This window comes from Narcine bancroftii, chromosome 7 (genome assembly GCF_036971445.1).
Source record: "Narcine bancroftii isolate sNarBan1 chromosome 7, sNarBan1.hap1, whole genome shotgun sequence".
Taxonomy (NCBI): Eukaryota; Metazoa; Chordata; class Chondrichthyes; order Torpediniformes; family Narcinidae; genus Narcine; species Narcine bancroftii.
Window position 1 is genome coordinate 167,769,055 of NC_091475.1, and position 23,974 is coordinate 167,793,028.

The following is a 23,974-nucleotide window of genomic DNA, read 5'->3' on the forward strand; positions in this document are numbered from 1 at the left end:
ATGCCGCATTACTGGTATTTCGCTCCTCTAATTCCTGATTAATTTCCTTAATAACTTGGTCAAAAGTCTTAGCAGGCAACTGTACAGCCATAGCTGCGGGACCGCTTTCTAATGCCTGTTTTAATTTAGGTTTTTGTCTGTTTAGGGGATCTATGTCAACGAAAATTGCTTTTAAAAATGTCCCCTTGCAAGCTGGATGACTAATATCTTTTAAAAGAACAGTCTCGAAGTCTTGTCCTCCAATTGACTTCAGACTGTCCTGTATACTCTGATTGCTCGTTTTCCACTCTCTGTTTTCCCAAAGGGGTCTGAAAGTTAAATTACAACTAGAAAACCAAATATTTGGGCTATACTTTTGTCCTGTTTCCCTGTACCAATCTATGAATTTACGTAACTTTATCTCCTTGGTGATGTTGGGAATACCCTCATTTAACTTATCAAAAGTATTTCGAATAAACTGGGTGTCTCTTAGGAGTTTGTCAACTTTTTCATTAATATCTCCTACCTGATCCGGACACAGCTGTCGCAGCCTTCTGTCGTCGTTCTTGTTCACCAGGCAGGCGTCCCTGAGTACTTTTTTTGTTGTCTCAAGGTCTCTAGTGTCTGCTGTGGTATTCCACCACGGCGAATTGGGGAAATAAATTCTTAACTTCTCAAGTGTACAGACATTATCATACCTACCGGACATTTATAAGTCAGTCTCTCAGATACAATTGAGGCCAATAAGCCTGAACCTTTGTTTTCTTTCAAAGCCCAACCTTCACGTGGGAGATTTCTCCTCTTAATAACCAGTTTAGGGCAGAAAACTCAGGTCCTCAATTGTTTATAGACCACCTTCTCACTCTATTGGACTTTGCAACGACACAATAAAGACTTTTAAACTCTAGTAGTTTCTTGCGAAGCACTTAATAAATGTCATTCAAACACCTTAAGGACTTTTATCTTGTCTGTAATCACTTACGTGTTACAATCCTGGCATGCGACCTTCAATTGTGGTCGTCTAATTTGTCCGATCTCCAGTTCTTACTGACAATCATAAAGATTTTTAAAAAAAAAGAGAATTTTGTTAAAACAGGCTTCTCTGGACCTTTTTATCAGCCGGCTGAGATGATTGTCAGAAAAAACTGAAACCGTCGTCCAGTGTTCACTCACCCATCACGTCGGGGTCACCAAATTGTTAGGTCTGCTTTGTTCATGAATGAGTGAGACAAACACCAGGCTGAGTCGAAATCAGGGTTCTTTGTTCTTTATTACCGGATTGTAACACTTGCGACTAACAAAGTTAGTCGGAGAATGCATTCTGCCGTTATCAGCAAAATGGTGATTTTTTATACCCTTGGATACATGCTTAGAACATCATCATATCATTACTTGTCCAATGACTAAAACTGTTGCTATCCTTTCCCTGCTAGCTTCCTGCCTCTCAATCCATCAATGTCTCTCTTATCTTGTAAGTACAAGGATGCATTCTGTTACTCCTTAGTACTGGGTGACTCCTTCTCCGGTCCCATCTCATGATGTTTTACCTAACAGGAGTACAAGGACACCTCCCCTTCTTGTTACTGCCCTGTACAGGGTAACTCCCTACACATTCCCATCTCATGATGTTTTACCTTACACTCTACAAGAACACATGTTATAGACATTAGAATTTGTCGAATTTGAGGAGAAGACATCTGCAATGCCTTTGGACCTTTGTTAGTCGCAGGCTCAATGAGCCCAAGTATTCTCCCAAGAAGGTAACAGCATCTGCTCCTGGTCTGGCAGAGTGATGGGGATTTCACTCCACCTTCTGCATGAGATTTGGAAAATGTTGGGGTTTTGCATTTCAATGTATGTTTGCATGCATGTGTGTGTTTATTATGCCCACTTTGGTTGAATAGTCAGGTCCATAGGACGTGAAGTCAAGATCAATTTATTGTCATTGTAATAAAACAGTGTCATATTACATGAAATAGCTTGTGCCTGCTACAAGGCAGACAGATTTGCCATTGCCAGAAATAGACTGAAGTGCCTCTTACAGTCAGAGAAAGAGAAGGAAATGAGAGTATCCCCAAAGTCACTGAGTGTCCGTAGATTCACCTCCAGTGCTTCTGCAGCCTCTGTAGCCACACAGAATCCAGTCCAAACCATTGGCAACCCAAGCTCCAGATTCGAATCTCCATCAGTCAGGAACCACTCAGCGACTTCAGCTCCCCGTGCATCGTACCCTTCAGCCAATTTTAAGCCAGTCTCCATCAGTCTGCAACCCAGCGCAAGTCTTCCAACATCAGCCCCCAGCCTCCATGGGTTCCTCGACTTGAGTTACCAGCAGCCCGCTGCATGTGTGGGTCTTTGAGTTGCAGAGCCCCTCACTGGTCCGCCGCAGTGGTCACCGTACCGTGGGTCTTTTCCTCTGCTTCCCCTTCTCAGACAGGAGGTTGTCTCCCCTGTTTTCTGGTGCCCTGCACCAATCCTCCACTCCCCTGGAGTCTGCAACCCCTTGTGGCTGCTGCCAATCATGTTGTGTGTGAACATTGGAGTAAATATTGGTGGATGAGATATAGTGCTGTTTCCACTGTCCTTGACCAGATTTGTTAGATTTTTAAAGCATTACATGTTGAGACCAGCTTCTTAGGGGCACCAACCCTGGAATTGACACTTTGGGCCTTCTTCTTACACAAAACCTTGCCCCTCAGTGGCATCATGGGCCCCTGTGCATGCAGAATGTCTATTTTGATGTCCATCTTTTGGACCATGATATCAAGGTTGACATGTGAGAGGCAGAGAACACCTGTTAATGTGATTTTGTCATTCTAAAATGAGTTCTCCAAGTCATACAATGACTTTCAACACTGGTTGGATTCAATAATCTTCTTTCCTTCAAAAGGCAAAGAATAATATTAATTAACAAAGTTTGGGTTCTTCATGATTCTGGAACTGAAATTAGAAAGATAAGTCCTCACACAATATCATATGTATGAAATTATGTTCTATAACCATTGGTATAAGTTGGGATGGATCTACAATATGTGCAGTAGCATTTTAGGACACGTTTTCAGGTGTGATTGTATTTCTTGGCCAACTTTCTAGCTTTGGATTGCTACCAGCAAATATCCCTGACATGATTTTGTACCAAACACTGTTGTTTAGTTGGAAGATTAGTGCCTTCAACTCAAGATGTTCTGCTATTCTCTCTGGTCTGAGTGATCATACTTGAGCAATACCAAACAAACCCAGAAACGCATTCTAAGTACTCACACAAATGATGGATCATTTTGAAGCATTTAATCATGGTTGATTGTGGATGAATACCAATTTGGAAGAGGAGGTTACATGGACCTCCCACCCTCAAGATGACATGCCCTATGTATGAGTAGTATTGATAAGGATGAATAATTTTCAACCATGAACTTGGTTTTCTCTCAATATCACTACCATTGTAGAAGTTGATCTTTACCCAGTTCAAGTCACTATTTGTTATTGAGGAAAGGCTGAGAGCCTAGGATACAATAAAGACCAAGCAATATCCCAGTCGTACTACTGAGATATGTGCAGCTATTCTAGCTGATCCTTAGCTAAGCTGTTTCTGGTACAGTTACAATACTGATAATAACACAATAATGTGGAAAGTTGCCAATCTACCTCCAAGCACAAAATAGACAAAATACTTGTGAAATTCTCTACCCAGGGAAGCAATTGAGGCCACTTCATTAAACATATTTAATGATAGATAGATTTTTACATAAAAATGGGATTAAGGGAGATGGGTGGAGTTGAATCAATAATCAGATCAGCCGTGATCTTATTGAATGGCAGAGCAGGCTCAATGGGCCAGATGGCCTACTCCTGCTCCTCTTTCTTATGAAGCTTAATTACCACCTTTACCACCTATTTTCAAATATCAGGTACATTTTTGAGGATGTCATCGACTGCATCATTAGATCTTGATGGTGGAGATCATGGAGTTGAGAAGTTGTTAGAGTAGCTTGAGGCAGTAATTGCAGAGATTATGTGACTGCTTTTGTTAGTTTCTGATTCATTTTATCTGAACCATATTCACAAGATATGGATAGTTGTTCAGTCAAACTGAAGTCAAGGATGTGGAACAAGTGTGGAGCTAGAGCTGGGGATGGGGAATATAGGCTGGGTGAGCGGTCTTAGCTAAGACTGGAAATGTGGATAGGTATTGGGCTGATGTTAAGGGGAGTCGCATTATAGGATGGATATTGAAAATTTGGTAGTGAGGAGCCAGAAAATAACCTTACTCTCAATATCACTAAGACCAAGGCGCTGATTTTGACTTTTGAAAGAGAAACCAAGCAGCTCAAGAAAGCATCCCGACTCGAAACCTTGTCCACTTATCTCCATGGATGGTGCCTGACCCACTGAGTCCTTCCAAATTCTCATTGTATGAGTAAATGCTTTATTATTTATTCAAAATTCCTGATCATCAATGTACTCATTACAAGCACTACAGCATTAAAACATTTATAGTGTCAAGTTAGTGTTAAATCAAAAATATATGTGATAGTTGACATATGGTTTACTGCTATTTTTTTCTATGATAATAAAAAGTACCCAACAATAATAATAACATTTTAAAGCATATATTTCTTCACCTTCTAGATCACAAATGTAACTGTTTTGAAAAATATACAGTTATGATGTAACAGTTTGGCTGGATTTTAATACAAAATGTTTGTTCATTTGTGGCATCTAATAGGCACCACCAGGTTTAAAGAAGAACTTGATGAGGACGTACGAGTCCTGGACATCAGAGCAAATTGCCAGAAGAGGTGTATTGGAACGTGCACAGTCCCTCTTCAGTTTGGCCTGGTTCCATGCTGTTTGTCAGGAGAGGAGGAACTATATTCCTCAAGTATGTTATTTAGTTTCAAGCAAAAATTTGTATCAAGCCAAATGTTTAAAGTTTAATCATTTTAACGTATGACAAAGTTTTCATAAATTTTAAAGTTTTATAATTAATTTTCAGTATTTTGAAATTTTTAATTTATGAAAATGTCAATGTGTAGAAAGTTTTCATAGCAGTTTTTTTTACAGTGGCACATTTAATGAACAATATCAAAAGGATTAGGAAAGATAACCAAAAGGAGAGATCTCTGAGCAAGTTTTTAAAATGTTAGGGATCAAGATGGGAGGTAACAAGAGCAAAGCAAATATGGTTGAAGTTTGTTACTGCCAATTGAGTGGTGAATGTGTTGCTGTAAAGGAGATGATAATTGAATGTCTCAAGAGCACAAGCAAGGAATGGGGAGACCACAAGGTATGATAGTCTAAATTCTTTGTAATGTTCCAAGATGAGGATTATGCTGGATATGATGTCATACATCATGTCTGAAATCTGGAAATTACATTAAAATTGCAAGACTGGAAATGACTAGTCAAATTTCTGGAGTGAAGCACGTTACCTTGAAATGGTTCCACTCTTGAAAACAATTCAATTGCCTAACACTAAAACAAAGCAGTATTAAGAAATTTCCAGGCTATAGAAATGTAAATTACATACAGAGAAAATAGAAGCATAAGGAAAAGTAGAAATACAAGTTTATTTTGGAAATAAGGCAATTACAATTCTGTAATATGAGTAAATATTCACAGGTACCTATTGTATAGTAATTATGAAAATGATAATACATGTTGACAGGAACACTGATTAGGAGATGGAACTATTACTGCTATTTGGCTTTTAAACTATTTAATGGCTTCAGTATATTTTAATGGAATCTGCTGTTCATTTCATAGAATTGATATTTCATCAATTCTCGAGAAGCGTAAACATTATTCACCAGCATTCTCAAATAAAACATATTGTTTGTTCTGGAAAACAGATGGATGTTGTAGAAATAATGGAAAAAGATCTTAACTTATATTTGCATATACTCTTATTTAAGGGTTGGACCAAATTTTACGAATTTTCCTTGTCAGATCTTCGAGCTGGATTTGAAATAATTGACAGGCTTTTTGAAGGTAAGCTGGTTTCTAATAAATTCCATTACTTGGTATTACTAATCATTTTCTCATTTTCTACAAAGCAAGAATGGTTAATTTTGACTAGTTTTAAATTTCAGGTGTTGATGATCAAAGCATATGTAGTACATTAGTGAAGAACAATGGGTATAGAATAGCAATGTCCTTTTAAATAAGGATTATCTCTAAAGCCATTTTGTCCAAGCATTAGGATAGGAACAAAATCTAGTAAGTGAGATTACGGGCTTCCTTGTGATACTCAGATGGACACATATGCACCTCCTGGGGCACAGTAAATTAAAAACATGCTTGCAGTTCATATTATGGGAAGCTATTACTTCTCCTTCTTTGATGACGCAATCATACTCTGAACTAGTGCAGAGAATACCTGCTGACTAGGTAAATAATCTTGTTGCCTGCAATTTTCTGCGAGAGAAGCAAAACTGTTTTAAGAACTTTGCGATTCAAGCAGCATCTGTGAAGAGATCAGAGGAAGGGTCACAAACCTGAAATATTAACTACTTTTCCTATTGCTGATTTCCTCCAGCATTTTGTTTTTGCTTCAGATTGTAGCATCTGTATTTTTATTTGTTTGCAAGACTGAAGTTGCAAGATTCTGGATTAACTCCCGCAATCCAGTTTAATTACCTTCAAACATTCTAACAGTGACCTAGAAAAATTTTTGTAATGATCATGGATATGTAAATCAAATCTCATTAGCAGATGTTCAGTTGTTTCAATATGAAGTCCTAAGCTATTTGTGTCCATTAAATTTTTGCTGGAGATGAACACAAAATTAGCTCCTTCTACTTTGGCATCTGGTGTCAAAGTTTCCTGCATCTAGAAATGAATGACAGATGTTACTCATTCAAGATGCAGAAAATCTTTGTGGCCCCGTATAATGTACTGCCCTGCACTAACTGCCTACAGTTCAGAAATACAGGAGGATTTCTCAAAAAACATAGATCTCGGGAAACAGAAAAAGAAAGATAATATTGCAGGAAGTTTAATTAAAATATGATTCTGCTTGATTGTTGGAACTGATTTTCATATGAATTTGTAAATGTCACTTCAATTCAGAATTTTGCAACCAGGTTTACTTTAATGCATAGTGATGCTGTATTTTTTTTTAAGCATTTCCTACCATCTTTTTTGTTTCTGGTCACTTATATATTTGGTTTTGTAAAAACATTTGACATGAAAATTTATGCATTTATCAAAGGGGAGGAGAATTCACAGTATGCTATCAATATTTTAGAACTTCAGTCATTGGGAGAGATTTGCTGTTTTTTCTCTGGTCTACAAGTGACAGAGTGCAATCCAATGGAGGTACATAAAATCATAACAAGATATGGACAAGATAGATATTGGAATGTTCCTTGCAAAGATAGGGTATCAAAAACAATATGTGAAAGAAAGATATTCGAAGGGAGGGTTTCAGGGGATTTTTTTTTACACAAACAATAAATGATATCTGGAATTTGCTTCAAAAGGAGGTGGTGGAGTCAATTTCATAATATTAAGAGACATCCAGGTAGGCATTTAAATAGGCAAAGTGTGGAAGGATGTGAACCTGATTTGGGCAAATAGGATCACAAGTTCAGATGTTCAAAAAGGTCAGCATGGTAGGCCAAAGGGCACATTTCTGTGCTATACAAATGAAATTGCTCAGTTATCAATGAACAAAACACAAATTATAGAATATCATGAGCGTTCATATTAAATTCTCAGAAGTTAGCTACAGAATGCTATTGGTGAGTATTTGTTTCTTTTTCTTGCTGTTAATTTAAATCATACTGTTTATCCAAAGTAAATTAACTAGCATTTTCATCAACCATCTGTTAACTGCATACTTATTCATGGCTGGTTAGTTGAGGAAATGATTGATAATTGTATTACCGTACTGCACTAATGATCAACAGAAGTAAATTGTAAGCTACATATGTATTGCAATTTGTATAAATGTTGACATTCAGGAACTTTGAAAAATTATTAAGATCCAGAACTATCCATTTTATTATCCACTGTGAGTGAGGTTAGCTTGTTGTTCTAATACTTCATTGGTCATTCATCAGTTCACTTGATAAAAGCAGATCTCTTATTCCAAACGTTATTTGTTCTTCAGATTTAGATTTTAACACTGATTGGATTGGACTGATTATTAGATTATAGTCATAAAGCATGAAAATAGGTCCTTTTGTCAACCAAGTTCATCCAGAACCATCAACCACCCATGTACACTAATTCCCATTTTACTCTCCCCTCATTCATTTGCCCTGTAAAGGCACACACAGAGATACACGTCGAATGCCAACATCAAGACAAGAAAGGGAAAGCAAAAAGAGGGTCCCTTCAGAGACCCCAAGTGTCTATGGATCCTGCCAACTCCTCTAAATCCACTGCCTCCTGCGCTCCCAAAACCTCCGTAGCTGCATGTCCAGTCCAACAGTGAATCCAAGCTCAAGACATCTAAGTTACTCTGCTCGATCCCTGGTTCTGAATTCCCTTTGTGATCTGGAAGCTGTCGGTGCCCGATGTTGTCGGGATCCCTCTTTGCCATCCCGACACCTGGTTCACAGAAGCAGGTTGTCAGTAGCCCTTGGTCTGGTGCGAGGCCTTTGGCCATTAAGGCCTGCGTGGGTCTGTTGCCATGGACTCCCGTCAGTCTTCTCCTTTGGGAGGTATGGTGTGGCGTGCTTCCTCACTCTAGTGGCCTACACCAGTCTGCTGCTTCTGTGGAACCTGCAACTATTGACATTAAACCCTTTCATGTATGTATTTCACATGCCCTTACTGTGCTACTGTGGAAAGCAACAGGATAAAATATGTTAAAGGAAGGGCAATGGAATTCAGAGAAAATATAAACTGATGTCTTTCTGTAACTTCTCCATATCATCCTATTGTTTGGCAAGATTGAAACTTTGGCTTCAATGTAAACAAGGTGATATTAGTGTGTAGAGACTAAACATCAATTGAAAAATAGAAAATACTGGTCAGGCTGAGAGAAACATATTTCATTTTTTTATCGTTAATTTTGATTTTTTTCTATGTCCTCAGAATCAAAGGATGTTCAGTGGGAGTTTGTTCGTGGTCTGTTGAAAAATGCCATCTACGGTGGACGCATTGATAACATATTTGATCTCCAGGTTCTGAATTCATATCTGGACCAATTTTTCAACCCCAGAACAATTAGTGGATTACAAACCAGGAGCAAAAATGTAGCTTCATTTCCATCATCCATCACTTTGCCCAAATCCTGCAGCATTATGGTAGGTGATGTTGATGTATGTATATGCAAACAGTGGAAAGCCTCCATCTGGCAGGAAATGACATTTTAATTTAATTTTTAAAGCCTCACTGAGGATGACATTATTTACCATTGAAGAATTTCTTTAGTAACAAACTTTTAAACAGCTGGCATAATTAAAGAGGGCTCACTTGGAAAAAAAAAACATGCACATAAACTTACATGCTTTGATGGAATGAGCTTGAATGTCATAGTGGGAAATCATATAAATTATCACAACATTCAAAATGATCAACCCCGACTTAGGACAGTGATTGCAACTAATGTTTAGGGGAAACATGAGGGGAATTTCTTCATTCAGAGGGTGATGTGAGTGTGGAATAAGCTTCCGGCCGAAGTGGTAGATGCAGGTTCGATTTTAATATTTAAGGAAAAGTTGGATAGGTGTTTGGAGGGTTATGGGCTGGGGGCGGGTCAATGGGACTAGGTGGGAGAAGGAGTTCGACATGGATTAGAAGGGCCGAACCAGCCTGTTTCTGTGCTGTAATTGCTATATGGTTATATGATGAACAAACTGAGCTTAACATCACTTCCTGTTCTTTGCAGATTGCCTCCCTTTTATGCAGATTGCAGTTCCTTGTATTATTCTTTCTCATCATTTCAACTAGTTCCTGATCATCCTGTCAGATCACATGTTCATTATTAGGATGGGTCATAATTTAATCAGTTCGATACCTGTAACAATGAGCCTTGATTAAAAACATTATTGAGCTGCTGACTGAACTACTTTTCAGTTATTTTCTCCACTTAAATTAGTTTATTTTGATTAAATCATGGTTGCAAGCAATATTTTAGTGTGTTCACCAAGCTTCTAACATTTAGTCCATTCAAATAGTATTTTAAAATGGCATGCCTTTTATGCATCACACTGAGGATGACCCTTGGTCATCCCTGAGCTAAGTTCAAAATACTCACTTTGTATCCTTCATCAAGACTGGGTATGGGTGATCTGGCTATGGACTTGGCTCCAATTAACTGTCTTTTCTGTACAACTTTACAAGGCAAAAATCTATTGAACAGTCTTAAAAATATTTAATGAGGAACCTCTTGGGCAGTGACTTCCACAGATTCACTACACTCCGGGAAAACCATTCCCTCCATCCTAAATCTGTACCCCTGAATTTTGAGGCTGCGCACCCATGTTTCACCTATCAGTAGAAACAACTTCCAAAGAACTACATTCACGTTAACCACCCTTTCTGTTTTCTATTATGATTGTTTTTTAAAAATCCTACCATCTCTTTTTATACTTTGGACTAGTTTACCTTCGTAATCTATCTTTATTGCCTGCCTAGTGGTTCTTCGTTATTTTTAGAAATTTTTCCCAATCTTCCAGTTAACCACTACTTTTGGTGTCTTTGTACACAAGTTTTTAATTTCTTAATTAACCAAGATTGGCTGTTCCTACGCTTTTTCAATATTTTTATTGGTTTTATCAAATAAATGTTCCATAGGTACATAATAATAAAATAAAGTATTAACAAATCTCATACAGCAATACAAATAGTACTGACACATCTGTTGCATTAAAAAGAAAGATTAAAAGATAAACATTATACTAAATATCCCCTCCCTTTGGAGGCTACTGACTAACACAAATAATTTAGAAAAGGAAGGTAAACATTGGGTTCAAAAACCAAAAACCAGCTAATCGTACAAATTTTGTAAGTAATTAAGAAAAGAAGCCCATAAGGAAACAAAGTTAAGATTCATTTCAGTAGTGGAATATCTAACTTTTTTCTAAAGTCAGACATGCCATCACAACGGACAACCATTGATTATGAGAGGGAGGGAAAACATCTTTCCACCTCATTAAAATGGACCTTCTTGCGATAAGGGAAGCTGTTCCTACCCTTACTGATGATTTGAACTTGAACATATTTTTGTTGAGCTCTGTGGAAACTCTCTTTAAAAACATCGCATTGTTCTTCATCTGATCCACCATATAGCCTGTGTTCCCAATAATTTGCTGCTGTCTTTAAACTGGGTGTTAATATGGGTTGTGAGAAATGTATGAGAAGTTTTCATGGGAAACAAAGACTCTCAGGGTATAATTTAAATGGTAAGAGATTGATGAAGGGTTAAGAGTTCAGAGGGATGTGAGTGTTCTTGTGCATGAATCACTGAAAGTTGATCTGCAGGTGCAGTAACCAGTTCCAATGGCAAGCAATATTTTGTTTTAATTGAAGGAAAGAGTAATACAAGAGTAAAGGTGTCTAAATTAATTGATACAAGATGAGATCACCAGGATTATTGTGATAAAGGTCTGAAATATCTCAACAATGGAAGAATATTCTTTCAATAGAGGAGGTGCAACAAAAGTTCAGTAAAGTGATTCCTGGGATGAGGGGATTGCTCGATGTTGAGAGAGTAGATTGGTGCTACATTCTCTAAAATTTCTTTGACAAGAAGAGATGACTTCCCCCCGCGAACAGCTTCCCTTATCGCAAGAAGGTCCATTTTAATGAGATGGAAAGATGTTTTCCCTCCCTCTCATAATCAATGGTTGTCTGATGTGATGGCATGTCTGACTTTAGAAAAAAGTTAGATATTCCACTACTGAAATGAATCTTAACTTTGTTTCCTTATGGGCTTCTTTTCTTAATTACTTACAAAATTTGTACAATTAGCTGGTTTTTGGTTTTTGAACCCAATGTTTACCTTCCTTTTCTAAATTATTTGTGTCAGTCAGTAGCCTCCAAAGGGAGGGGATATTTAGTATAATGTTTATCTTTTAATCTTTCTTTTTAATGCAAATGGTGGATCAGATGAAAAACAATGCAATATTTTTAAAGAGAGTTTTCACAGAGCTCAACAAAAATATGTTCAAGTTCAAATCATCAGTAAGGGTAGGAACAGCTTCCCTTATCGCAAGAAGGTCCATTTTAATGAGGTGGAAAGATGTTTTCCCTCCCTCTCATAATCAATGGTTGTCCGATGTGATGGCATGTCTGACTTTAGAAAAAAGTTAGATATTCCACTACTGAAATGAATCTTAACTTTGTTTCCTTATGGGCTTCTTTTCTTAATTACTTACAAAATTTGTACGATTAGCTGGTTTTTGGATTCTCACAACCCATATTAACACCCAGTTTAAAAGTGTGCAAAATTCTCATATGTTTTACAGGATAGGGATTTACAGATATTATTTGTCTAGAACTAAGTATATTCTCAAAATAAGGTGCAGGCTATCCAGGACTATGAAAATAAATTTCTTTATCTAAAGGATTATTAGATCTTTGGAATTCACTACCTGGAGGATGAGTTGCTGATTCTATTCAAGTCAGGGATAGATATTAAGAGAACTGATACAACAAAGTGATGCTGAGGTAACATTCAGGATCTTATTTGAATGATGGAGCAGGCATAAAGAGCTACTAGCCTATTCCTCCTGCTTCTATTTATAATGCTTTTATGAGATTTATAGCACAGAAATGCAGAAGATGCTGATGCAACGGCCTGAATCTAGGGGCTGAGCTGAGGGGCAGAAAATATTTTTACAGCTGGTTCCTTAGCTCAGCTGGCATACTTCATGCAGCCAGATACATTTGCTGGATAAAAGCACTAATTTTTTAATAATCAATTAATATTAAATGTATTTTAAATTATTTCAGTAAAATGTGTTTTAAATAATTTTAAAGCTTTTTTTTTAAATTAGTTACATCTACATCTTTTTAAATATCCTTGACAGCTTGAGCTGTCAAAAGCAATTAGAACATTCATGGGGCCACTTGATTCTGGCACCTGAGGCCAAAGCCAAAGCACTGCCCGCAAGTCATCTGCCTGCAAGGCAGCTGTGGCAGCAAGGTCACCACCCGAACACAAACGACAGTTTGTGCCCCCCGATCAGATTTTTTCTGACACCCGCTCTGGTCACCAGTATGATTAGACCCATCGAAGTGCAAAAGGCTAATAAAGCTGCAAGGATTGTGTCGGTGACGATGGTGTGGTTGAGTCGCATATAATTTAACCCACGGCTAAATGCACAGTGAAATGTAGCTGCATTTGGCATATTTTGCATAATTTTGGGCCTTAGAAATTAGCATGAGGAAAGTCAAGGTTTTGTAGAAGTTTAAATAAACTAAGATACTCATTTGTCAGAGAAATGAGGAAATAAGGCTCTTTTATGACTAAAATGTTAATAAGATTTCTTATCAAGAAAGTATTCTTATTTAGGTTGATATACAAATCTGATGAAATAGAAATACATTTAAAGTTCAGTAGGTTTTGAAAAGGAAAAGGATTTTAAAAAAATGCACAATCCGGGCATGTTTCCATGTTAAAAAAATGTGTGCAAAGTGAGCCTTAGTCTGATTTAAAAATTAGTACCAGGTAATTCAAACAAGAAGATGGAAAATCAATTCATTAGATAGTTTACATCAGTCTTCATTGTACAATACACAAGGAATAACCCAAGAATTTCTCTAAATGAGAAACTGAATGGGGAAAAACTCAGATAACTTTAGATAACCCGGAAGTGGTACTGAGCAAATTGTTGGAACTGCAGACTGACATGTCTAATGGACTAGAGTGTGGTAGAACAGAGGGATCTGGGAATACAGATACATAATTCTCTGAAACGAGTGGGATGTTATGGTAAAGTTGAATAAGACATTGAATGAGGCCAACTTTGGAATATTTGTGCAATTTGGGTCACCTAGCTACAGGAAAGATATCAATAAGATAGAAAGAGTGTAGAGAAGATTTACGAGCACGTTGCCTAGAGTTACGGGGAAAGATTAAACAGGTTAGGACTTTATTCCATGTAGCATAGAAGAATGAGGGAAGATTTGATAATGGTATTTAAAATTATGAGGGGGATAGTCAGAGTATATGTAGGTAGGGTTTTTCTACAGAAGGTAGATGAGATACAATGGATACATGAGGACAATGATTTAAGGGTGAAATGGGAAAAGTTTAGTGGAAACTTAAGAGAGAACTTTTTCACCCAGAGAGTGGTGGGAGTGTGGAATGAACTGCCAGCTGAAGTGGTGAATGCGGGCTCCATTTTAACCTTTAAGAAGAATTTGGACAGGTATATGGATGAGAGGGATACTGAGGATCAGGCATGTGGGACTAGACAGGAAAATGGTTTGGCGCAAACTAGAAGGGCCAAAGGGGCCTGTTTCTGTGCTGTAATGTTGGTTCCTTAGTACAATTGGGTGTTTTTAACTTGGGAGGAATCTGGAGTAACTGGAAGAAACCCAGGGAGAGAACATACAAACTCTTTACAGATAGCAGCAGATTCCAACCTGGGTTGCTAATGCTGTAAAAGCACTCATCACTCATCACCTCATTTTCAGGACCTCATCCCATTCCCTGCATCAGTGTTTATCATGATTTCTGGTTTAACGTTTTCAAATAAACACTGATATATTCCAGTTTTAAAACATTTTGTATGTCTGAATTTCAGAGATAGTGAAAATATATGAAAGGACCGGTTGGTTACAAGATATTTCAAAGGAATAAAATTGGGTCTGGGCCCAAGCTGATAACATATGGGCCATTAAAGTGATAACATTTAGTTTTATTTAATGTGCAGCCAATCACTAATTTTGTTGGTTTTAGGATTATCGTGCCATTATTGCCCATTTACCAGAAGACGACAAGCCTGCCTATTTTGGATTACCTGCCAATATAGAACGATCATCACAGTGCATTTCTAGCAACCAGGTAAATGTCTCAAATCTCTGATTTGACTTAGGAAATAAGTGTTATGAATTTCAACTATTATGTATACACTAGATAATGCTTAATTTCCAGGAACCAGAGACCTAAAAAGAGGTACATTTCCTGGAATGTTACTAAGCACTAAATTTCACTGTTATATAATTGGTTATTAAAAGTGCTGCCAGATCTGAAATGTCTGTTTTTCTTATATATGTCATTCTATGCATGCCTTCTCCCTCTTCTTGCAGCTAAAAGGCATAAATGACCAAATTGTGACCCAGCACAAAATCTACCTCCCTCCAACTCCATATATCTCCATCATTCCCAATCCTGTCAAACTTCAGATTCCCCTGTGAAAATGGATTGTTAATACTAGCAATTCCACTGATGTATTGCCAGATTAAAGAAGCAGATTGGCTATGACTTATTGAGAAAATTATTTCTGGTCAAAAATAGAATTCAAGAACTTACTATGAAATTATTTATGATAATCTTTATAAGTTTGGCCCTTGAAAATTTATCCATGAAGAAAGCAATTATTCTATTTCTCCTCATCCAGTTCTTTCATAATTTAAATTATTTCAGTAAAGTCTTCCATCTCTTGGAGGAAAACAGTGATAAGTCTAATTTCATGGTTAGATCACAATTTCTGGTAAGGTTATAGGACCTTCATTTCTGTTAGAGTTTCTGTTCAGTGCTGCAGAGAGAGAATTGTGCAGGAACTCAGCCAGTTAGACAGCATCAATGGTAAGTCAATGTTTCAAGTTGAAACCCTTTATCAAGACTAAGATAAACGGGTAAAATACATAAAGGGGGAAAGTAGCTGGGGGAGGGTTCCAGGATTGGTAGGACAGAGGGTGAAAATAGAAATAGATAGAGAAACCATTAGGAAGGAGGGGGAAAGAAATGTTTTAGAGAGAGAAAACAAAATGAGCACAAGAGTAGGTAAAGAGATGGAAAGAGTGGGATCAGATGGGGGTGTTCCTAAAATTTAAAAACGTAATGTTCATGGTGTGTCGTTATTCCTCAAGTTTGTGTTTAGCCTTATCTCAGTGATGGGTGAGGCGGAGGACAGACATGTCACTGTAGGTATGGTGGGGACAATTAAAATGGTTGGTTTCTGGAAGCTCAAGTTTAGGTTTTCAGCGAAGTGATCATTCAATCTGCATTTGGTCTAGCTGATATAAAGTAAACCACTCCGGCTATACCAAATGCAATAGATAAGGTTGGACAATGTGTATGTAAAACTCTACCTCACTTGGAAGGCTTGTTTGTGGCCCTAGATCTTCCATTGTCAGGGTGAGGCTAAATATAAACTTGAGGAACAACACATCAGATTCCTCCTGGACAGCCTTAAATTTAATGGCATGACAGTGAGTTTTAAAAAAATTTTTTCATGTAACCCGACCCCCATCTGATTGCACCATTTCCATCTTTTCTTTACCCAGCCCTGTATTTGTATCTCTCACCTCTGTGCCCTTCCTAGCCCCTTCTACTATATCATTTCCTCCTTTATATAGGTTATTTTACCTTTATATATCTGAGTCTTGATAAATAGTTTGACTTGAAACAAACTACCTGCTGAGTTTTTCCAGCAATTCGTTGTCTGTTCAAGATTCCACCATCATTTTTCAGGAGTGAACCATTTGGCTGAACCATATTACACCACATGCAAACATTCAGACATTCAGGCAATCACATGAAACTTTCCTTTCTATTGAAATGAGACTGAAGCCCTGACACAAGGAATATGTCTCCTGAAGGTACTAGTTTTCACCAGCTTGCCCAAATCTCTGTAACCCATTTGGAATACACTTTCAATCCTTTCCCACCTATTTGCAAGAATCACAATTTTTATTGTCCTTTCCTAAACACCCTTTGGAAGGTAGTGGTGAGCAGTCACCTTGAATCCCTATCATCTTTCTGGTGAAGGACGAGCACAGATTTAGAGTGTTTTCCAGAATTTTACTCATCAACTTTGAATATACTTCCAAGTCAGGGTGGTGTGCGCTAAGCTGCAAAGTTAAATTCCAAGGTTTGGAAAGCAGTCAAAGGAAAATGCTGAAAGTGACATTAGTGTTCATGAACTCACAATTGATAATACTGCACTTGATGCAACTTTCACAAACTGTATTAATGCCATTAAAAGGTAGTAGAGAAGTTCTAGTTCCTTGGAATTAGCTGTATCCTTTTTCAAGTTCTCATCTGATACAGTTTTAATTTTACTGGTAAATTGTTCCCATATAAATTGAGCAAAGTTTGGATCCTATTCAATGATATCGGTGTTGAATTTAGTAAAGAAATGAAGCTGAAGAGTCTCTTGGGGGAGTAGTTCAAAGTGGATCAACTGCTTGTTATGCACTTTGTCATTTTTATCATTGACTTATTTCATTATTGGCTCAAACATTTTTATATTTGTTTTAATATAGTTGAATACTGTTCATCATGGATTTTTCTTAAGGGCATTAAAGCTACAAGTTGTATGCATTTGATAGCTGAATAAATTTTCAGAAAGTATTAATTATTAAAATATAAATAAGGATTATTTTCTGAGTTTATGTAACAGAAGTGACAAGTGAAGCACAAATCAGAAATTCAATTATTGTGTTGAAGATATGAACTTAATCCGGTATAGAGTTATAAAGATGAACCAATCTTCTGGAATTCTTTGAATAACTATCTGAAAAGTTGGATGTGAAATTTAATCGATACATTTTAGAAAAATTTCAGAGTATTATGTTATAAATTTCCACCAGGCATTTGGCAAGATGTTTCAAATGTAGTTAAGTTCTGGCCATATGTAAATCATACATCTCCATTTATCTAAAATCTGATTATCCAAAATTTTTTGGACCTGGAAGTGACACCTGTTTGGCTCCAAAAAAATTTTCGGATAATTGGGGATTTCAGAAAAATCAGAAATCAAAATGATGTCATTTTGCCTCTGTGATAGTACAGATCTGTCACCAATGTACATAGTGTATATAGTTACTGTATCTAGACTGTGCTTACAGCGATTGGCTGAGAGCTAAGCCACACCTATTGTTTGGGCCTTAAAGGGTTGTGTCCCTAGCCAGGTCGGATCATTCCGGACTGGTCGGCCACCTGTGAAGAGCTCCGGTCTTTTGCTAATAAAAGCCTTGGTTTGGATCAACAAGTCTTTGGTTCTTTCGACGAGCTCTACAGCCTCTGAATATTTTTGGATAAATGAGGTTATCCAGAATTTTTTCAGAGCTGATCTGATGTCACAGGTTGAAAAAGGTTTGGAATTTTGGAAAAACCTCTGAGTAGAATTTTAAGCTTTTGGTTTTGGATTTATCTTATATTGTTCAGGTTGTTGTTTTGGTGAGAATTAAACATTATTTCAAGCTTAAAAAACCCTTCCCTTGTTTGATGTTGTTTGAACACTGTTACGTGATTTCCTGTTGCTACTGAGCTGTTTTTTAAAAATGACCAGTTCTCTGAAAAAAGCGTTTATCCGAAATGGGCCTCATCCCGACCATTTTGGATAATCAGAATTGTACTGTATTTGGGTGCAGGAAAATTCCTTGCACTGATGTGTTGAGTGAATTTCCATGAAATTTCTTGAATTATGACTTTTACCTATCATGCACATGCAAGGATTTGATTTATAAATGGAGGGATCATATCTAAATTTGTTAATGACCTAATATTGGGAGGAGCAGTATTTCTGATCAAGGCCAGAAGCTGTACAAGGGCAGAACAGAATGAAAAGTTGGATAAAAGACATATTTTTGAACAAGAGCTAGATTAAGTAATAAAATTTTTGAAGGATTGCAGACAAACATAATTTCATGTGTTAAAAGAAGGGAAATTGACTCATATTTTGTGTCTATTGGTATAGGATAAAAATGTAAAAATATACACAGCAATGAGGTTATTTTTGCAGTTATTGTTCACTATGTTAAAATAATGCAGTTGATGCACTAATACATTAGGAAGGATGAAGGATTACGATTACAAGAATTGATTATTTTTTTTATTTTCTGGATCTGGGGAGTTGAAGAGTGTGATATAATTCAATTCTTCAGATTATGCCAAGTTAAATAGTGATTTATTACCTCTATTTATCATCATAATTATACATTCAGTTTGATAAATGAGAGGAAATTAGAAAAAAAAAACTATTTATTGACTGCAACAGCAAATTAGTTGGATTTGAGGAAACCATTCTGACTCAAGCTAATGCAGATTTACTCAGAGATAATGAGTTTTTTGAAAAAGAAAAAAAAATGGAAAAGACATTAACTGATCTCAAAATAAGTAGGTTAATTTCTCAAGGAAATCAGAATAGAGGATATTTGCACACAAACTGCATGTAAACATCACTACTTCTTAGGTAATACCTCAGGATGAAGAATGGTCTACTTTCATTCTCATTTTATAGGTTATGAAGTGAAAATTAGGTTAATGTGCAAACTCCAAACTCTTGTACAGATGGAGAAAGAGGTGGCTGATAGGGTGGTGAATGGGTGGTTAGGGAGGTGGTGAGGTTTCATCCTTCTACCACTTACATAGGCCTTCTCTGAGATGTTAGTGACAGCAGTGAGTCCCTGGTTAGTCTCAGTCAGCTACATTGCCCAAATCTCTGACACCAGATTCTTGAAACAGATATTTTGTTTGAGCTCTGACATAGGGTAAATTAGAAGAATCAAAAATCTATTTAAAGTTTTCCTGAGGAAATGGACCATCCCCACTGACACGAGATAATCTTTTATTCATGACCACTCAAAGAGAAAGGGCGTTCAGGATAATACTGAAACATCTTGAGGTGATAAATTGGGAGCACGTGGAAGCTAGGTTGGAGACAGAAGCAACGATCTGTTGGTGCTTGTGCTGAGAGTGAAAAAGCTAAGCTATTTGGATGAACAATAAAATCCCTGTTCTCAGACTACGCAAGAAACATTCTTTAAAAGGCATAACCACTCCCCCAATTTGTCACTGTAAAATCTTCAATTTTTTGAAATATCTCTAACATTGTAGAAAATATTGAAATGTATGTGACATTTATTATTAAGATTTTGATGATTTGGAATCCATAAAGATTATAACAGGATATTTAAAAAAAGAATGAAGCAAATAGCAGGGTGGAATCAGTTATGGTGAGAAACAAAATGACAGTGTAGGGCAATAGCATGGAAGTGTGAATATTATTATTCCAATGAAATGTGGTTGTTAGTGATAAAGCTAGGATTTATTGCCCATCTCTAATTGTCATTTAGAAGATGTTGTTGGATAGGCATTTCTTGGATTTTGACCCCTTGGATGGAAAAAATCCAAAGGTTCTGTTGAGAGAAGGGCACAGGTTTTCTTTTGGTACCATGGAGATTATTGAGCCTCAACCAACATTGAAAAATACCTGATAACAGGATAATTTATTTGATCAAGCTTGCTGATTGCAAATTAGCTGCTACATTTCTTACTTTACCATATAACCATTTATGGCCTTTCGAGTCCGCACCGGTTCACTGATTTTGTGCGCCCTCTTCAGGCATTGGTGATTTTAAGTGTAGTGTATCTTTGAGAATTTTAACATACATGCCATCCCTCAATACGCGTTTGTGAGATTACTTATTGACTATATTTTAAAGTACCCGCTGTCTATCAAAAGCAATAATAATTTTAGTAAATTATAAAGAATATCCATCCCAAAAATGTACATAGGTGATTTGAATTCTGTACAACAAGCTGCTAAAGCTTAAACTGGGGGTTATCTTTGGCCTTGAAAGACACAATATAAATATCAGTCTCTTTCCAACCTCTTTGGAAATTATTTGAGTCATGTAATCAGAGCCATGAGGTTTATCTCTCCCATCAAGCCACATGAGGAGAGACTGGATGATTTAATCTTGAATTAAGGGATTTGATCTCAGTATGAAATATGTAAATAGAATAAATTAATATGGATTGCCCTAGGATATTCAAATATGTGGTGTGGTTTAAATAGGTTGAACAGTTATGATATGTCCAAGAGACATTTTTCAGACAAAAATTAATTAGTGCTTAGGAAGTTCTGCAACTGGTATAGTGCTTGGTAAAGATTTTGGATATAAGCTAAATGTCTATTCCATGTATTATTTTAAAGAAAAAAAACTACTTACAATTAATGTCTTCAAATCATAAACAATTTCTTTCATATAATCTTGCAATTTAAATAAATAATTTAGAGACTCAGCAAAATTAGATTATCCCCTTTTTTCACTTTTCCTGCTTTATTTATTACATGCTTTCCCATCATTTTTGTAAATGGTTGGAAAAAAGTAATTGCATGAACCTTAAAAATGTGTGCCCCAGTAATATTTGTCTAAAATTACAAATATTGTAACTAATTTAGGCACATTTTCTGCTGGCTTAAGCTATAAAGGTGAAATGCTGTCACATCTATCTAATTTGATGATATCGTTGGTTCTTAGATGAATCTTGTTAAAATAATAATTACAAATAAGCTGTTCTTTTGATGCTTATTAGACCCCTGTTCAAGGTTAGAGAGATGATGTGATCAAAACTGACACTAAATTGTGTACAGCTGTTCACTAATGTAATCCATTCTAAACATTGAAATAAATGTTAGTGTTACCAATAAATACCATATAAAATCTCTTTTATTCAATAATCTATATAATTGTACTTTAAAATAAATATATTTATTTTGTAAATGTTGTCCTGCAATGGATTGGATTATTACTTTCAGGTTTCTGCTGCAGACAGGACAGCTTTCAATAATCTTGGTATTTCCTGTGCACCGTTAACTAAATCCCCTGGGTTGCCTGCATGCTGTATTTCAGCTGGCCAGAAATCTGAACATATTAACTGTATAGACTATACTTCTTGAAGTACGTGTGTGAAATTAAAAACTGTAGAGCAGAGCGAAAGCTGCAAAAAAAATTTGTGCTTTGTGAGACATTGACACATGCCAAATGCCTAGTACACTGCAATTTTTATGAAATAATAGTCTGAACATATATATTGCTGACAGTAACATTTAGATAATAGATTTTATTAGTAAAAGTGTTACTTTTTAAAACCTTTACATTTGTCATGCAGCTGAGAAGAATCAGCATGAAAATTAATGATATCTGCATCATCTGTCAAATGATTTTGCTTTCATGAATCAAGGTTGGGAAATGAAAAGAGGTCAAATAGCCATTGCCCTTCATAATAGCACCAGCTCTCCCCTCTCATTTATTGTTCTACTTGGAAGATTAACTATTAGAAATTCATTGTGGTCTTTCAATAGCATCTTTTCAACCTTTAAACCATATGTTCTACATCATTGTATCACTATTAAAGCTAATGCAACAAACCACTTTGCTAAGGCTTGTGAGTGTATTTACTTCATGAACAATATTTTTTGCATGACTCAGAACCAAATTATAGTGAATGCATTGGAAATGTTTTATTTTGATTTAGTACACCCCTCTGAAATTAAATCTGAGTTAGCGATAGTGAAAATGAGAAATTTTAATTGGAAGGCTGGATTGTGTGCTGACTCTTGCAGCATTGAGCTGTGGAAATAGAATTAAATCTTGGACTTCTGCACATCGAATATACAAATGGCCTCTTGGTTGTATTTAGTGAGTTACATTTCATCATACCTCTATCGGCAACCCACTATATGATACAATGCCTTAAATATTTCATATTATTGGGGTGTACTTGTTCAATCCATGGATGGATAATCATCGGTGTAATAAATTACTGAATTGGCTACAGGATGCTTTCCTGTTCTACTGCATATGCATGTCTAAGTAAAATACGAATAGAGATGAAATAAAACCGAAAAAAAAATCAATGACAAATGTAGTTTTAAGATGTTTTCCTTCTATGTATTTCATTCTGTTTGAAAATGGTATACAATTATGATTTCTTGATCTCTAGCATGCAACCATGCAAAAATACCAAATATTTTCTTTTTGTTGTGAGTATAGAAGATTATATACCCCATATTTTTTTTTTAACATGACAGTCTTCTAAGAAAATCTGCAGATGCTAGGGTGAAGTTCAGTACACACATATGCTAAAGAATCTATGCAGGTCATGCATCTCCTTATGAAGTAAAATGGTAGCTACCATTTCAGGCTTGGGCCCTGTATTTGAAGATTTGTTTGTACCTGCTTTCAAAAATACACTTGGATAGCATAACAGTTATCAGGGGTGTAACCAGAGCCCTGGACTGTCTGAAATCCACCATGGCAGCTGGGGTATTTAAATTAAAGAAATAAAATAAAATATTATGTAATTGTTACTATAAAATATGAGACCCACTGATGTTATAGAATGTAGAAAACTTTGCTCAGTCTAGTGTATGGTTGTCTCACCTCACTTTGGAAATGGCCTTGAAGCTACTCAAAGGTTCATTTAAGGATTGACTATAAATGGTGGCTTTTCCAATGTTGTCACCATCCTGGGAATCAAAATGATAAAAAAAAAGCAGTTTGTTATCATTTTCTAAAATAACTTGAAAAATTGCATGTCTCTGACAGGCTCTGTTCTTTACATTTCTATTTGCTAGCATTAAATTGTTTAGAAATTTCAGTCCGTCAATATGTCAATTGTTTTATGGATAACCTCAAATTTTTATCTCTTATTATCTTTCCAATGAAATTTTCAATACTAAACAACATGATTGCTGGATGATGTACAAAGACAATGTGATTGAATTTAGTCAGCCTGTTAATTGTGGTGAAATTTGTTTTGTGCGATTGAGTTAGAGTTTGACAAATAAAATAATCAGATGAGACTGAATTTACAGCTATCCTTTGGTTTAGAAGCAGCACAATGGTGCTGCAGGTGGAAGGACAGAGCACTGGTGTCCTAGCAAATTGTAACCTTAGAACATAACTCCATGTTCAGCTGATTTTAAATCTTGCCTTCCTGACCTTAAAAATAGGGAAATAAAAAGTTGACTGCACTATGAAAGGAAAACCAAGGTAGGCTTAGATTGTCCTCATTCATTCTAGCAATGAGTTTTCCCCATCCAGTGATAAAGGCTGAAACACATTTAAT

At 36.4% G+C, this 23,974-nt stretch overlaps 1 protein-coding gene across 8 annotated transcripts in view; it reads left to right on the plus strand.

Moving 5' to 3' along the window:
- Positions 1 to 23,974, plus strand: part of dync2h1 (dynein cytoplasmic 2 heavy chain 1) — a 509,574-nt gene that overhangs the window by 332,553 nt on the left and 153,047 nt on the right. For 7 of the 8 annotated variants that reach the window (XR_011342189.1, XM_069891176.1, XM_069891173.1 and 4 more), the window contains 4 exons: positions 4,706 to 4,861; positions 5,895 to 5,970; positions 9,028 to 9,239; positions 14,846 to 14,950. Coding sequence is in view for 7 of the 8 variants with exons in the window: in XM_069891176.1 (XP_069747277.1) it covers positions 4,706 to 4,861; positions 5,895 to 5,970; positions 9,028 to 9,239; positions 14,846 to 14,950 (549 nt within the window). In the remaining variant the exon portion in view is untranslated. Of the gene's footprint in view, positions 1 to 4,705; positions 4,862 to 5,894; positions 5,971 to 9,027; positions 9,240 to 14,845; positions 14,951 to 22,012; positions 23,838 to 23,974 lie in introns of those variants that run through there. The other variant, XM_069891177.1, reaches the window with a different exon arrangement.